The 17,490-nt window shown below is 38.5% G+C and overlaps 1 protein-coding gene and 1 long non-coding RNA gene across 6 annotated transcripts in view; one reads left to right on the top strand and one right to left on the bottom strand.

Annotated features, from left to right (window-relative positions):
- UPF3A (UPF3A regulator of nonsense mediated mRNA decay) overlaps positions 1-17,490 on the top strand; it is a 25,790-nt gene extending 8,300 nt beyond the window's left edge. The window contains exons 3-10 of one of the 4 annotated variants that reach the window (XM_066985324.1): positions 716-822; positions 3,026-3,124; positions 3,220-3,330; positions 7,171-7,226; positions 7,319-7,477; positions 9,357-9,517; positions 11,566-11,640; positions 14,394-17,490. In XM_066985324.1, the coding sequence (XP_066841425.1) occupies positions 716-822; positions 3,026-3,124; positions 3,220-3,330; positions 7,171-7,226; positions 7,319-7,477; positions 9,357-9,517; positions 11,566-11,640; positions 14,394-14,592 (967 nt within the window). In that variant the 3' untranslated portion in view covers positions 14,593-17,490. Of the gene's footprint in view, positions 1-715; positions 823-3,025; positions 3,125-3,219; positions 3,331-7,170; positions 7,227-7,318; positions 7,478-9,356; positions 9,518-11,565; positions 11,861-14,393 lie in introns of all 4 variants that reach the window. The other 3 variants (XM_066985320.1, XM_066985332.1, XM_066985326.1) reach the window with 3 other exon arrangements.
- On the bottom strand, positions 8,101-11,597 carry LOC136787942 (uncharacterized). 2 transcript variants are annotated; one of them, XR_010826992.1, is made up of 4 exons: positions 11,462-11,597; positions 10,385-10,656; positions 8,489-8,533; positions 8,101-8,343 (listed from the first exon to the last, which is right to left on the bottom strand). It is a non-coding gene; the product is annotated as an uncharacterized lncRNA (long non-coding RNA). The 2 variants fall into 2 exon arrangements; XR_010826989.1 differs by lacking the exon at positions 11,462-11,597 and having other exon boundaries at positions 10,385-10,872.

Here is a 17,490-nt window from a genome sequence, read left to right as displayed (position 1 = left end):
GCATGTTAACATTTACACACCTAGAGTGGGACCTATGCCAACAAATTCTAGGAGGATCAGAATTACTTTCGGTAAGTACCTGTTCTTTCTTCTGCTAAAAAGGTTTTGGACTTTCACAGTAACTGTTCTTCACAACAAGACGTTGCACGTATATTCATACACATGTACGTCAAATGGCATTCGTTTATCAGTAGGTGATTCAGCATATTATGCTGCCAATTACTAAGTTATTTAATCTTTCTAAAGGTGGGAATCTCTTTAAATACAGTGACAGCTTGGCAACTGCCACTTCGCTGGGAACTTTTACTTTACCTTCTACTATTTCAGCAACAGAAAACTTTTAACACGCCCAAGAATTTTCCCCAAACCACTGCTGTTATTCACCTCTCAAATCATAAACAATTATACATAAAGCTTTGATCCTGCAAAATGAAAATGTATGCTCTGCAATGTAGGGAGACAAAACAGAATAGAAATATTTGTCTCGGTTCAGAATAAATTTCACAGTTGCATACAGAAATTCAGTCATTTGCTTTTTGTCATATATACAATTTTTTATATATGCATATGAATACATAAGGACTTCAGTATGCATGCTTAAGTTAGCCATTTCCCAAAGAGGATGAGAACTGCAGTGTGATTTTACTAGTTTTAACTTTTTCCCGTCCTGAACAGACTAGTAAATAACAGAAAATAAAATTGTTTCTTGTTGCAGCCTTTATCCTCATCTTTACTCGAGAGCATACATTAACTTTAGAAATCCCGAGGACATCCTTCTTTTTAGAGATCGCTTTGATGGCTATGTCTTCATTGATAATAAAGGTTGGACTATTTGTAAGATATTACATGTGTCTATATACATATATATCATTGTAGAACATGAATTCATTTCATTTTTTCTAATGATGCTTTTTTCTGCTCAATACACAATTAATTACATAAAAATGCACTGAACCAGAATCTAGCTGCTAGAAGATAATGAAGTACAAAATGTTTTTGTCCATGCAGTCTTACTTGTCTGCGTGGTGTGCACGCTTGATCTGCATTCTTGTACTTTATGCAGTCCACTATCAGGATCCTATTAATTATCCTATGTGAGCTTCACAGTTCATCACAATGATAACCTGATACATTAAAACGTGAGTGGCTGGATCTTCAGTGTGTTTCTGTGAGATTAAGCGGTGCTATGTATTCCCATTTTGAGAAAGCAAAACCAAACCAGTTGTCTTCACCGTTTTAGTTGCCCGCTTTGAGATGTGTATGCCATGACTTTTCAGAGCATTTATGTTAGGTAGAACTTTAGATCTAGTCTGATGTCCACAGCTGCGAGGGCTTTCAGGCATTTGTTGATAGGAGCGCAGACATCTTAAGCTCCAAGAAAAGGAGTTGTGAGGTTAGTTGCCGTCTTTAAAATGTTCGGTCTACAGAGGTTTGTCCAACAGTAAAGAAAACCACTGTAATGTAGGTGTGGGTAAATCCTGTTCTATAGTAGCATTAAATAGCTGTAGCCAAGAAACTGTGCTTTGTCTGTAGCTGTTCCTTGCCTCGCTCCCTCACACCTTCTCTAAAAAGATTGCATGGGCAATATAAAAGAGACTTGGATTGGTGGGTTTCTTCGACCATTGTCTATCCTGAACACTGAATGTTGCAGGGGTCCCGTGAAACAGTCTTGTCCAGTCTTACTGGAGAGTTACTCTCCAAAGAAGCTGTCTGCCAAGATAATGAATTTCTCTGTAGCATTTCCTATCTGAGATACTTCATATGCCCCATCCCTAGAGGTGCTCAAGGCCAGGCTGGATGTGGCTTTGGGCAGCCTGGTCTGGTGGGAGGTGTCCCTGCCCATGGCAGGGGGTTGGAACTGGGTGGGCTTTAAGGTCCCTTCCAGTCCAAAGCATTCCGTGATTCTGTGATAGGTTTCAAACCTGGATTTGGATAGATTTCCCCAAAGATGGAGAACAGCACATTCGTCTCAGTGCATGATTCCAAGATTTCAAATTCTGTTGTAAAGTAGGAAGCAGGGTAGCTCCTTCCCAGCAGATGCCAGAATTTTTCTAATGCGCATAATATTTCTTGCCTTCTTTTGTGAAAGAGTTGGGTGGTTTTGGCTGAAGAACTAGAAATAAAATATTTTATGATTCTGCCAAGACTTCAGTTTGGCTAAATTAGGCATGTTCTTCAGTATTACACTGGGTTGAAGCCAGAATATCATGTACATTACAGAACTGAGTTTGGAGATGGCAGGTTGGTTTGGCATGGTTGGTTGGGCAAATAACGAGCATAGGTTTTGGTCACACGAGCTCTCTGGCGAGGCTTATGGCAGCATTGCATTTATGAGGCAAAAATTAAAACAAGGATTACCATGTCCACAAAGTACATTTGTGGATTTAACCGAGTTTTCAGTGGACTTCAGCAAAGTATGGCCTTGAACCTGAGTTAAGCAGAAGCCAGGCAAAATTCAAAAGCTGTACGTGGTTCTGGCAGCAGTTTGAAGAAGGATCCAATATACAAGGCAGACCTTAAAGAACTGGTACCAGTAAACAGAAGCGAGTAGTTGTGTTGTCCACTATAAATAGAAAAAAAAAGGAGTTCCACACACTTCACAGAAGCAGCAGGATTATTTAAGATTCATTTCCCAGTAGTACTCATTCATTTGTCAGCATGAGATTTTATGTCAATTTTTCTACTCAATGACAATTTTTGAAGAATTAAAAGGGAATTATAAATGATAATGCAAGACTTTTATTGTGCAACAGTACTCTTCATTTTGACAGCCTTTGTTAGCATGTCAAAATAATATTTTAATAATAATGTTTAAGTATATAATTCAGATATAAGTGTATTTTGTTTTGAATCCAAAATACTGCTACATGCAATTTATCATTAGAAATTTAGGATGGGATTTTAGAGACACCTTTGATTTCACCTTTGTAAGGCTGCCCAACACAAGTTTGAAGAGTCTGGAAAATCTTACTTGGATATAAAGAATGCTTCCCAGAATAAAAATTAAGAATTGATCTCTTTTAAGGTTTGGAGTATCCTGCAGTGGTTGAATTTGCTCCATTCCAGAAAATTTCAAAAAAGAAGTTAAAAAAGAAAGATGCCAAAGCCGGGAGCATTGAAGATGGTAAGCATATTTTCTTGACATCACAATGGAAAACAGATTCCATTTCTGCCTTGGATTGCAGAGTATTAACATAATTCAAAAATTTATCTTCGCAGATCCAGAATATAGGAAATTTTTAGAGAGTTACTGTGCTGATGAAGAGAAAATCTGTGCCAATCCTGAGACTCTTTTGGGAGAGATTGAGGCCAAAACAAGGGAACTCATTGGTCTGTTTTCTTGACTTTTCTTATTATTGAGAATAAGAAATATATTATTTTTATATCTTTATCATATTACCTGCAAGATATGGCCTGTTCAGTCTGACACAGACTGAGGTTATCACAGTTAAAATTTTTATCCCCCAGCCAAGTAGTGACAGGAAGCACCTCACCTGTGCTTTTGAGTCTCTGTGCATGCAATCACTCAACTTAAAGAAGTTTTGCATGCACAGTGGCTTCAAAGTTAGGTCCTTAGTAGTTCTAAATACTTACAGATGTGTTATAAAAAGGTGGAAAATATATTTTTAAAAGATAAGATAGATGAATACTTAAGAATACTTAAAAGCTTTGAAAGTAAGGCAACACCTTGTTCTCTGTATGCATGTGGTGCGACTTTCACAGTCTTGGGGGGAATCTTTAGTGAGATAACGTTGAAATCTTCCAGAATAAATCACATCAAATTTCAATTGCAGGCTTCAGCAATGTGAACATTGCTAGTTAAGTTTATACAAATCATGAGTATCAACAAAAAGCCAGTTCTTTATGTGCTGTGATCCATATTGTGCTATATAACAGAACCATGTTTTTTCTTCTTTTCAATTCAGTCTTTGAAAGAGTACCATTATTGGACAGACTGTAGTGACTGTGCCACTCCACAGTAGTGCCACACATTAGATAATTATTTGACCATCAGCAAACGCGTAGGAGAAGACTGTTACTAGAAAATGCACAAGGCAGGCACTGAAAGATGTGGGAAAAACAGCTGGAATAAAATGCAGTGATCAGCACAGCAGTGCAGACTGCTGATGTATTTCTGAGGTCAGAATATCTTAATTGCTAGGACTGTTAGAAAACTGAACGTTAAAGAGAAAAATAAAGCTGTTTACAGAATGTAAAGGAGCAGCACAGGCATGAACGTTGAGGAGCAGCAAGCATTGCAGGGGATGGTCACAGGAGATGAGGCCTCTGGATTGACAGGCTGAGGGCAAGCAACCATGTCCAGTCCTGGACGGGAGGAGTCCTGTGCTCAGTACAGTGTCTGAGCTCTTTCCAGGACTCCTTCTGTACTGAGAAAATTTTCCTGGGATAGGAAAGATCTATTTTTCATTCAAAATGTGATGTGATATATATTTTCTCGAAACATCTAAATAATAGTGCCATGTCGCACTGAGAAACACAGGTAATTCTTTCCAGAATGCTGGGGCTTGGCAGCTGCCAGAATGCAGTTTTCAGGGCAACAAGGATTATTGATGTGCTGGGTCGCCAGGTGACAACATCCAGAGCACTTACTCTTTCCCCTGGTGTGACAATTGGCTAGAAAAAAAATAAATTCAACCTTTGATATTATTTCTTTACAGTGTACAAATAGCCTGATTAATGCTGTTAACTTGTCCCTGCCTGTGACAAGAGTTTATACAGAGTGGCATTAGTTCTTCATATACATAAAATAATAGTGGCTTGGGAAGGTTTGGAAAATAAAAAAAATAAAGGAAATGGAAGTGACAGAATTATGGACATTTAGCTAATTCTGTTACCAGTGAAATAGTTGCTCTTCTAGATACAAAGTTCCCCAACAATTTTTATTTACTCCAAATCATCCTAGTATTTGAAAGCAGAGTAAAAGCCGTCAAAATTTTCTAAGAAACTTTACAATTTCAGGAAAGATTTATTAACTTAAAAAATATTCTGACTCTTCAATGAAAATGATTGGTCTTGAGAGTTGCGGGTTTCAGAATAACAATGTTGCCTGAAGGCAGCTTTCCATTAGGAATTTTAATGTTTTGTTTCTGGTAAATCACGGAAAATCAAATTATTTGGTTGTCTTATCAGTACAAAACCAAAGATTACTTCAGTGGGAAGTATGTTTATAGCAAAAGTACGTCAGGGTTTTAGTGCATTCCAGTTCCAAAGGTGTTAACAGGTACTGAAGTCAATGAAAGACATACCCAGTGCTCTGTTAGCAGAATTGGGCCTCACATTCTCAGCGTTTCTCCAGGTAGTGTTACGGCAAACCAGCATGCTTTATGCATCACGTCAGATGCGTTAGCTCATCAGTTTCAGTGTGACAGAGACATATAGAACAGAATTTCTCTGTAGCAGGATGAAGGTAAGCTCATTCTTCTGAATTGTTTCTAGAAAGCAAGATTAAACATAAAAGTTATTGCTGATGGAGTTCTTCACTTTGTAATTTATTTTCTTTCAACACTTCTTAAGCATTTTCAGAAAAACCTCTTAGATTTTCATTTAGAGTAAGGCTCATAAACAAGGTGGGTGAGATTCAGGTTTCATTGGTAAACATCCTTTTTTGGCCTCCTCTTTTGATAGCAGTCATCACACGGCCTCTCCCCCGTGCACTTCCATATTTACCATTTCTGATCCACCTCTTGCACCACAGCCTTAGTCAGGACTAGGGTAGCGTGGTGTATCCTTTCCCCAGCCCCTTGAGGTCACTTCCACGTGTCCCAATGGCAAGAGGTGAACGCTTCGCAGACAGGGGAACTTGTGGGAGCAGGTAGAGGGAGGCAGAGCTGCAGATCTGAGGGACTGGAAGGGAGGGTCTAACATTTGTCAAAAATTACAAGCAGGTGGGAGAGAAGGAGGGGGACAGCACTGAAGTCTAGGGATAGAGGGAGGAGCATCTCACGTTTGTTGTTGCTTTTGACCATTGATATTTGCTAAAAATAAATACTGAATCAAATCAAACCTTCCCATTGATAACTCCATGACAAGGTTTTTTTCGTTATTGAGTGGGTTGCTAGTAGGTTAGTTAGACATTCAAAACAGAAACATTCAGATCTTTTGGGGATACGAGTTGTGTCTAGGTTTTGGCTATGCCATTTTAAATTTGATTAAGAATTTTTCTTCGTTTTTTCTTTCCACCTTCTATTCTTTCTTCCACATCATACCATGCATTTGAATTTTTCCTCTAGTTTCAGGAAGAGTCCTATAAATAGTTGTAGAGCATTTTTTAGTACTAAATATTTTCTGTAATTCTATCTTGGGATATCTTAAGACTGACAAAATTCTTTGTAACGGCTTGCAGCTATAGGCACACGGTTCAAACTTGAATTCAGTGCTGTCAGTCGTAGATGCCATACATGATACAGGAACTGATGATGTCTCCAAGCTTTTGTAGAATTTGGGGGTGGTTCAGGCTAGATTTCTGAGCTCTTTAACATAAGAATGGCTGTGTGATCCAGTAGATGAACCCAGATACGTTATTTAGGAAAACAGACTTTTATTGAATCTGTTGATACCTTGCTATGTACCCTGGGACAAACCACTTATCTTTTATTTATCCTGTTTTCCCATGGAATGGTGAATGCCAAATGGGAGTTAAACATAAATGTTATATGAGAATGATAATGTTTCCTTCATAATGTAATTTGAAATTTGGGATTGAAGAGTGACATGTGAGATTACAATAATGTGGGCTGTACATGAACAGCAATCTAGGTGGGTTTTGATGTCAAAAAAAAAAGATTAAAAGAGGAATAGATATATGCTAGGAATATAGTAGGAGTAGATACTGAACACATTTCTTTCCTTTTTGATGAGCAAGAGAAAAAATGCCATTCTCTGAACCAAAAATACATGATTTTTAATTAAATGTTAAAAAATTATGCAGTATATCTGTGGTGTTTCTAACCCTAACAGCAAAAATACAGCAGTGTTTCAAAAATGGAATGATGGGAATGCTGTCCAAAATATATAAAATAAATAGGTTTATGAATTATTTGGCTCCCTTGCAGATAAAGCTAGAAAAAAAAAAGGGGTTAGTACTGAAGTAAAGAAATGAGTACATATTTTAGGAGTTGAACACTATATCACAAATTTTTTGTGTTTTAGCTAGAAGAACAACACCCCTTTTGGAATATATTAAAAATAGAAAATTAGAAAAGCAGGTACGTTCAGACTTTTGCCTGAAGTTCAACATTTTATGTTTCACATGGTTTTCCTTTGGACAATTTACAATTAAGCATTTTGAACTCTTCAGAGAATTCGAGAAGAGAAACGAGAGGAACGAAGGCGGAGAGAATTGGAGAAGAAACGTCTGCGGGAGGAAGAGAAAAGGAAGCGCAGGGAAGAGGAAAGACGTAAAAGGAAAGAAGCAGAGAAGCAAAAGAAAATTTCCGAAAAAGAAATAAGGATCAAGGTATCTTAATGAAAAAATATTCCTCTGTTGAAGTTATTTAGAAGTTACTTTGGTTTCACACTAATACTGTTTATACAGTGTGCTGCAGTACGTTGAGGCGATACAGTTTTTACTGGAAGGAGAATTAAAGTAAGGTTTAGACTAAATGCTGTTGCTGAAAAGTCTGACTAATTACCTTAGGTACCGTGATGTGCTAGTGCAGTTGCAATGACAGGTAACTCAGATGCCGTTTTATAACGCTGCCAAATTATGTGCTGACGTAACCTGACAGAACCAAATTGTTCTGTGCTATCACCTGGGAAGATTGTTGAAAATATGGCTTCTAACACTTCGTCATGTAAATCTTCTTCTAGCCACGTATGCTGAGGGTGTTTTGTGTTTATGCTCAGAACTGATTTATTTTAATAATATGCTTTAACCAAATTATTAAATGTTTTGTTATAGTTTATATATAATTATATATTTTAATAGTGTTATACAGTACACTTACATGATGTATAAATAATATAATATATAATTATATATACTAATTGCTTATATTAATATTGTTATATATAATTTTAGGCTGCGCTGCCTTGTAACAATCTGAACGGATTTACTTTTAATGACTTTACTTAGGCAGGTGTGTTCTGTGCATTTAAATCTCAACATTTAAAACCTTATTTGAATAAGACAACATAGACAAAAACTATTCATCTCAACTAAATTATGTGTTATTGGAAAGGTGTTTAGGCTCTTTTGGTGTAAGAGTCTGTAGCGTAATGCAAGAGTGCACAGACTCACTCCAGATCTTGTAATGGAGAGAAGCCACTGAGCTGTGTAGGTCTTTCCTCTTCCTTTTCTTCCCAGGTGACAGTTGCCTTCACCTGGATGTATAAAAATAGTAAGTTCTGAAGCAATTACACATTTTTTATATTTGGGCATAAAGAAAGCAATTCTAGAACTTCAGAAGAAAATTGACTTAATCTTTAAAATGGTTAAAGCCAAAATTGTTTGTCCCCAAAAACTCACCATGACATATCTCTGGCAACGTGACCTTGAAAGCTGGTTCTTTCCCTGAAAGAAAAAGAAAATACTACTTGAGAGAAACATTGTAGAAGTTTTAAGTATCGGAGAAGAATAATACATGCTTATTTAAGAAAAACTGGTGGGAAAAAAAAAAGAATGGTGAGATGTTCTACTTACTCCTGAAGCATTAGAAGGATAGTTTGAGACAGTTGGTCCTTCTATAAAGATTACTCCTGTAATGCCAGACACTGCTCAAGCCCTGTGTGGGTTATTTCTTGTGAAAGTAACAGAATTCTTGGAAATCTTGATCTCCAAAATTAAAATGTAATATGATATTTCCTGCTAACGTCTTAATTTTTTCCTCAGTCTCTATTTCTGTCAAGGTGTATTTATACGAAGCACTTATTTCTGTATGCCAGCCTGTCCCAAGTAGTTCACGTGTTGCATGTTTTATATGTAATACTTCAAGGAGTGAACTATTAATCCTGCTCTTTTTGTGGTATTGTAGAGATTCTGCTTTTTATTTTATTGGCAATAACACTGAGCTCTGTTGTTACTTGATTTCTAAGAAATCATAGACTATATATAAAGCTAAAGAAAGAAGAGCAGGTAAGTGCTTTCTCCAGTACTCTTGGCATATTTAAAAGCATGCTGCTGAGTGCCTGTTAATGACTGCCGTCCCTTAGCAAAAGTAAACTGCCCTCTTAAAATGACGTTTTAAGTTTTATACTTTGCAAAATATATTCATAACATTATTAAATAAGATTTAAATATCTTCAGTCTTAATAGGTCCTTGATATATTTAATACATTGTTAAAAATTCCATTACAACAGAGGAGTTTACATCATAATATAAACTAATATTTCTTAGCTTCTTAAGAAGCCTGAAAAAGGAGATGAGCAGGCCAGTGAAAAGCACAAAGAAAAAGATGAAGAAGCTGACGTTGAAGAAAACAAATGGGAAAAGTCCCCTGGGTCTGGGAGTATAAAATCTAAATCATCAGAGGGCTCGCTAAAAGAACTTAAGGAAAAGTAAGTATTATTTGCATTTTGGTGTCCAAATTATATCCTAAATGCTTTGATATGAAGGCTTAAACATGATGCAAGTGTTTGGCTGGGTGTTTGTCAGCAAGGAGCTGATTTCATTTTACATATGAACTGTCCTTTTTGTAAGGGGTGTTTGGTAACAACTTAGTGACCTGATGGCAGTATTAGTGGATGCAATTTATTGTTTGTGAAGTGCATTGAAATCCCAGGTTGGAAAGATTTCTGCGTGAAAAATTGTTGAGAGTTTCATTGTTATTTCATCTGTTTCCCCACCAAGAGCTCAGGTAAGGCCCGATTTCCATTACTGATGTCGACGACTAAATCGCCTACAGTGCCTTACCATTCATCACACTGGCTTCGTTTCTGCTGCAATAAGCAGACAGATGTGTTTGGTAAATGGGACAACGGCAGCATAGTTAAGGTGTGAATGACAGCCTTATGACAGATATGTGCAGAAGGCTGTCTGTCTCTCACTGCCTTTTGTATTACACCTTCAGTAGTAAGAACGAGAGGCATAGCGTAGTTCTCTCACTGCTGTAGCCTCGTTCCCATAGCCCACCATTCCCACTCTTGCCTGCCTGTTCCCCATGGCTGAACTCTAGAAAGCTCCTTCAACCCCTCTGGAGCTGGGGTTTGTTTCCCTCTCACCTATCAACCACCGGGCACGTGTGTTCCTCATCACCCCCAGTCACGGAGGAGATAGACGGGTACCAGGCAGTGCCACAGGAGTGAGGCTGGATGTGTCTTCCTGCCTTTTGGGAAGGTCGTTCTCCAGAGCCTTGCTAGGCCTTGAAGGTAGCATCTAGAGTAGCATTTAATTGTGAAACAAATAACTTACAGACACATACATACCCCTTGAGAGGTAGTAGTATTTTCTGTGCATGTACCTATGCCACAGATACAGCGTCTCTGTAATGGGGAGTGATTCAGGTGTCTGACAGCTGGAAATTGGCTTCCACTTGGGCTGTGCGCTGTGCTCATGCAGGCCCAGTCTTTCAAAATGAAGATCAAATTCCCTGTCATTGAGGTTTTGTTGCAGATCTCCAGCTCTTCCTGAGATGGGGCCCCTGTCTTGTCAGCCCCACCAGACCCCAAGCTCATGACAATTTTCACAGTTACATTATCTGAAAGAAAAAAGTGGTGTAAAAAGATAAATGTTTATTCATATTAAACCAATCTGAATGAGAAACACGTCTCACTGCTTGATCACTACATCATTGGAAAATCTCCAGCCTCTCTAATTCTCTCTGGTAATTCACAGAATGTGAGCAGACTATCAAAATCAACTTTCCCCTTTCAATTTTAAGTATCATAAGTATGTAATACATAAAAAGAAACTACCTGTATTTGCTGCTTTTAAAATTTAATCTATTCTGTAATCTTTCTTCATTATTTGTAGTTTTGCTTTATGAGAGAAGCACAAGCTTGCTGAACAGGAACAATGAAGTAAAAAAGAGAGCTGTGGATTGTATCAGGCAGCAAAATGTTGCAAACTAACAGTCTTCATAATATAAACCCATGGCATAAATTAAATATTATGTTGTGATAAGGTAGTGGTTTTTGACCTAATTAAAATATTGAAAGATAGAGTAAATTATTTGGAGACACAGTAAACAAAAGCCTAGAACACAAGTGTTCACAATGTGAGTCTTCTCAAGAGCAGCCCACAAGTCCTGAGCACGCAGCATGTGATTATGTGCGAACCATTGGGGAGCTACTCAGGGGACTGCAAAGAGGGATAAAGGTTGAAGAAGAATCCTCCCACAACAGTTACACAAGAGCCAGATTTTGCTTGGAAAGCTTTATCTTTAACATTTTGAACTGAATGCATAGTCAAGAGCTGGACATACATGAATGAGACATTCAGCATAATTGCACATAACCCCTTTTTATTAAAAAAAAAAATAACAGCCTTACCATACAGCTCACCTGAAGAAGGTTGAAATCAAAGGAAAACTTTGTATTATGTCCTTCAACAGCTGTTTGTTACTGTTAATTGCTTGGGTTTTCTTTCTTTTCATACATATTCGTAGGTCACAAAATGATAGTGACAAAGAGCAAAGAGATTTGGAGAGAAGATTTCGAGAAAAAGAACCTGAAAGACAAAGGTATCGATTGGATGATGGCAGAAAGCATAGAGCTCACTATGAGTTTGACAAGTTTGTGAGAAGGAATGAAGAAGACCTGAAATGGGGGAAAGGATACAGCCAAGACAGAGGAAAGAAAGGGAACCACAACTACAGCTTCACTGTGGAGGCAGTAGACAAACTGGGTAAAGAGGACAAGTGTGATGACATGGCATCCAAAAAGGAGCGCATAAGAAATAAGGTTCTTTTATTCATTTAGGATAATCTTTCATTAGTTAAATATGGTTCAAGATCACAGGTTTTACTTTGGCAAACTCAGCATAAAGATGCTTTTCTTGAGAAAAAGCAGTTCTTTATTTAATTTTCAGTAAAACCCTGACTTCTTTTTATTACTGTCAGAGGACAACAGCAGCTAAAATAAGTTAAGGTCACTGGTCTCTGCTCATTTGTATGTACAATATATAGCATAATCTGTCTTCCTTTCAACCCTGGCATTTTTAGAACACTATTCTCGGAAGCCTCGTATTTTATGAGCATATTAAAAAATGCGATACATCTGGTCTGCAATGAAATTCAAAAACTGTGACATGCTAGCCTTTTAAAAATATGTTTCCATTACCCAGATCATAAAGTAATTAAATCATGGATTGGCCAGGACACCCCTAATACAGGAACTGTACAGACTTTAATAAATGGCTAATTCAGAAGCCCCTGTATTTAGAAGGTGTGAATGTGTGAACCCTTCAGTACTTTGTATACCTGCCAGTTAGAAAAGGCTGTTGTTTGCTTACCACAAATGATACTCATGGTCAATGCCAGGGAAAGAACAGGTGCAAAAACGGTGCCCGTAGCAGGGTGTACATTAGATCTCTCCCTTCTTGCCTCCCAGAAACATGGACACCATTTTTCTCAGACTCTGATTTCATGGGTGCACCAAAGTCTTTTCAGGAGGTGGCTTTCCCTGTCAGCCTCATTCTTTCTCTGTTCTGATCCTAGATTTCCTCCAAAAGATGACTGAAACACTATTTTGTGTAGAAATTTATTCCGAGTATGAAACCTTTCAAACCAAATTCCTGATCGGTGGCGGAGGCTAGAGCTGGCAGAGGGTAAATTGGTCACGTGTGGAGTGAGTCCATAGGGAGGGTACCCGGAGCCAGGCCAGGTGGCCTTGCTGTGCGTGCCACGTAGGTCACTTGGTGCAAACCCAAGAAGCCCGGTGAGCCCAGATCTTTGCTTATGTAGAGCTCAGCTGGGCAGCCTGTATGCGGTTTATCTCCATGTGCACAATAGCCACTTCCCCCGTACACCGATAGCTCAAGCTTAGAGCAGTCAGAAAACTGGCTGGTTCAGAAACGGGAATATGGGAAAAGCGGTTTTCCTCGTGTTTGCCGTGCTAAACTTGGAGTCTGGTGAAATATCTGCAGCCTTGGAAGTAGATGGTGGGTCCTGGGGGCCTTTTGTCAAGCCTTAAGAAGCCTCCTCATTTTTAATTCCTCTCATCACACTTCTGGTAACTTGCTGAGTCTCTGGATTACCCCACGCTTCAAGTTCTAGGCTTATTCCCTATCCAAAATAAGCAATAATGGTAAAGTTTTTTGCAGTTTTGTTACTTTTTTTCCTTAGAGTATTTATCACAACAGAAGCTGAGTTTTCCAGCTTACCTGCAGAATTAGTATAGTCAGCACAAGTTTTACACAAACCAGGCATCTTTCTGGAGTTTGTAAGAATGAGAAAATGGGAAATTGAAGAGCTGTTTGTGGTGTAGAAGGATGCATGTTACGCGTTTCCTATGACACGACAAAGCACTAGCTCGGATGATTTAGTTGTATGGCCTGATCGTGAATCTTGATATCTGGTCTAAAGAGATGGAGAATAAAGTGGAGTGAAAAAGACACGCAAAGGTAAAGCAAAAAGGGAAAATACATATTGGTAATAAGAAAAAAAAAACAGAATGGAAGAATAAAAGATCTGAATGGCTTCAAGTTATAAAGAGAGATGGAAATTGATACAGTTTGATGTAGAACAATTTCAGCACTCTGCAACTGTCTTAAAATAGGCTGTTTAATTTTGTTTGCTAAACTTAACACGAGAATTTGATCAAAAAGCTCTGGTTTTGGTGAATGGGTTGCCCTGTAACGTTAACAACTGGTATTTGTGAGAGTAAAACACTGTTCCTAGGAAAAGACTTCTTAAGCTGAGTTTCAATAATACATTTTATTATTAAAATTTCCCAAACAAAAAGTGCTCCCAAGAGCTGTGGAACATTTGCAAGTTCAAGGTGTCTTTTCCTTGTTAACTGTCTCCTTCCATTTTACAATGATCAAATCAGCCTTTGTATGATTGAGTCACTCAGAAAGTCTGCGTGTTTTAAAATCATACTTTATTATTATCAGTGGGTGAATTCCCCTGCTCTCGTACTCAGTATGGGAGGCATGATGAAGCAGAGCAATAACAGTGCAAATGTATAACGCTGTGTCTGATAATTGTCTGCAGTATTTCTCCGTGTTTACATCAGTCGTACCACAAGATCTTTAATTTTTAGAGCTTTTTTCTTTTATTCAAAATGCCTGGCTTCCAAGAATAGCGTTGTAAGCAAGACAGATATTAAATACTTAGTTCATTTTTATTACACTTCATTTTTTTCCCAGGTCTTATGATATGTAAAGTAATTTAACACAAAATCTACTTTCTTCGCAAATATTAATCACTTAAAAATCCCACTTATGTATCCCACATAGTTTTTCCGAGAGTTAACCATATCTGCTTCCTTCTAGGATCGTCCAGCCATGCAGCTCTACCAGCCAGGAGCTCGCATTCGAACACATACGGGAACTACAAATAAGACCTATGACTGCAGTGGGAAATCTTTTGAAGATGCTCTTGACAAAAAGTATGAGGCAGATAATTCAGCTGGAGGTGGTTCTGAGAAGAGCGAGGAAGCAGAATAAAACAAACCGGAGGAAAGACTTGTGAAAAAGGATGAACTTAAAGATTTAATGTCACCACAAAAATCCATAGGGCTGTTCCAGATCTCCAACACCAATAAAATTATCATAGCTGTCTCGTACTTCCTGAGAAATAAAGGAAAGAGTGACTGGAGGTGTATAAAGAATCTTACAGCAAAGGAATATGGTTGCTTTTTTACAAAAAGCAGAGCAAGCACCATTTGCCTAGTTTAAAAGCAGTTTGATGTTATATTCGATTTACCTTGAAATATAAAACCTCTGAGAGTTATAAAGGAGCATTTATACGAAGCTTTTCAGAAGCTATCTCACCGTTTACAGTCTGAAGAAATGAAACGTGGATTTGTGTCAGTTTGAAATCCGAGGCACTTCCAACGTGTTCGGTGCATGGCACGGCGGGCACTGGGCCCCCTCCTGCAGACGGCAGCGGCAGCTGCAGGGAACCGAAGCTCTGGAGCCGGTGGTGTTTGCAGGATGAGGCCCACGGTTTGCACAGTTGTGAGGAATGTCCCGTGGTATCTGTACCTCATTGTGTTTACGTTGTTTTTCAATTAACCGTAGCGTCAGATAAGTGTTGTTAAAGCTGCAAGTACGTTGTTGGAGCATTTGTCATTTTCTGAGCCACTTCTGCCTTTTGTGTTTTAACAGTGCTTAAAGCAGAAAAAAAGCTAACACAGACCTCAGCACTTAAACAAATGCCTGGTTTTATTAAATTAGATGTTTTTCATGTTTTTGACACTGACTTTTGAAAAAAAAGTGGTTGTACAATGATGACTTTTTATATGCTAACGTTTCATATAAGTTGCGGTTGCAGGATTTGGAAAATGCAGGATATGTGAAAGCTCTGAAGTCCTATTTATTAATAAACACCCGAGTGACAACTGCAAACTGCCATTTTGTAAGAATGGTCAAATTCTGCCCTCAATGCAGGCATATATATATATATATTTGTGTGTGCATATGTATATATATACATACATATATATGCACACACATAGTGCTTCCATTGGTTTCAATGATAGCCGCATGTTTAGGGAAGGGCAAAACAAGTTCATTTGTCTTTTAAGGCTGAAAATTTCTCAGTTGCCTTAAACTGAGACGTGCTTTGTCAATTAAGTTAAATAGGAAGATATTAATTTGTTTTTACATCCTCTTTGAACATTTTGTTATTAAGCATACCATCTAGTTGTTCTAAACTGAAGAATTATTTATTGTGTTTTCCCAGATATTAAGCATTAAATAGAATAAAAACAACAAGATTTTGACTGTGATTTTGAGAATTGACCTTCCGCAATTTTTTTATCTGGTATTCTAAAAAAAAAATTAAGTAGGATGCTATGCTGCTTGGTTTTCTTCAGAAGTAGGTAAAAATACAGTTGAGAAGAATTTAAATATCAAACTACATAAGTGAGGTGCCAGCTAAAATTACTGCAAAGCTGAAGTAAAATATCTGTTGGAGAATCATCTGGTTTATCTCCATCTAAAGTTTATCTTGTTTACCAAGTTTATCCTGGCTGCAGAGAATTTGGTTTGGATTTTGGTTTGGCTTCCTGGCTGAGAAGAAAGAGCCTTAACCAGGACAGTTCTCCTGCCGTGGAGTCAGACTGGGCTGAAATCTACACCAGATGAGGGTGTGCATAAAAGCAACCATTTCCAGCCCAACAGGACACCCAGGGGAAGAGGGCAGAGCCCTACAGGCTCGAGGAGGGATCTCACTTCTGAGAGGAACATGTAAGACAAAGAAAAGAAGAGATTTTTTACATCCTCAGAAACTTGAACTTGCTATTCTTGGCCAACAGTGGCTTTCAGGCTACTCTCTCACCTTTCCGTGAGTGCCTTGAGTAAGTATCTCTTGGTAGCATTATAGGCATTTAACTAAATACAGTTTATTTAGCAGTAATTTTCCACTTGGGACTTCTTATTTGCCATCTCTTTTAGTTACCAAAGATTGGATTTCAAGCCCTGACTCGGTAAAAACTGTCAGGGTTTAAATATCCGCGTCTTTCAAGCAGAGCTGTGGATCCCTCACTAACCAGGATACCTGCATCCTGATTTATTGAATTATTTGTGCTTTCTGGTCAATATAGCACCTTGAAAAGGCAGGTGCAGGGAGACCGGCCTTTGGTTTACGTCTCCATGTGGAGAGAGCATCCAGAACATCCCTATTCCCTGGGGAGGCCAGGCGGGAGGAGCTGCCACCTGCTCGGTGCTTGCTCATTTTCCTACGCCCCCCCCGATGACACAAAATAAATGCAGGCTTGCAGCCTGGCTTTGTGCAGAGTCAGCGTGGCGTGAGAGCTTTATTTCCACAATAGCGACTTTGTTTTCCAAATTCAGCTTTCGCTGAAAGTGGATCCAGCTTCCCTGAGAAATGGGAATTGCATCTGGGTACATCACGGCTGACTTTGGTGCCATCTGCTTTCTTGCTTTTAAAGTATAATGTGCTCTGTTTAATAAAAATCTCCACCAGCTTGACGGTCTCGCTGAGTCGCTGTCCTGTTTCTTATCGGGTTCCCAGGTCATCGACATTTTGTGGTATGGAAATCACCTTGCCTGTCAAACCGGAGTTAGGCTCCGTTCTGCCACGAACTCTTGTGTTAAGGGAAGCTGATGCGGGATGTAAATATTCAGTAAAAAATCTGCATTCGCGCCTGAAGCAGTTTTAAAGAGAAGCTGATTCGATTCCAAAACATCATTCTGACAACTTCACGTTCAATTTTTTAAACACATTCTGCTGCTTATTTGTATTTAAAAACAAATGGCTGTGAGTTGTTTCCAGTCTTTGGAGGTCTGTGGCTTACCACACTAGGTGCTCTAAGCCAACATTCCTCTTCGAACCACGCGCAGTTTCTCTGCTGGCTTTTTAATGAATTGCCCAAGCAAAGGTGTGTGTTGTACACATGACAAA

The sequence above is a fragment of the Anser cygnoides genome, chromosome 1, assembly GCF_040182565.1.
Source record: "Anser cygnoides isolate HZ-2024a breed goose chromosome 1, Taihu_goose_T2T_genome, whole genome shotgun sequence".
NCBI lineage: Eukaryota > Metazoa > Chordata > Aves > Anseriformes > Anatidae > Anser > Anser cygnoides.
Note: the sequence above shows the minus strand (reverse complement) of the source record. Positions and strands in the feature narration are given on the sequence as shown.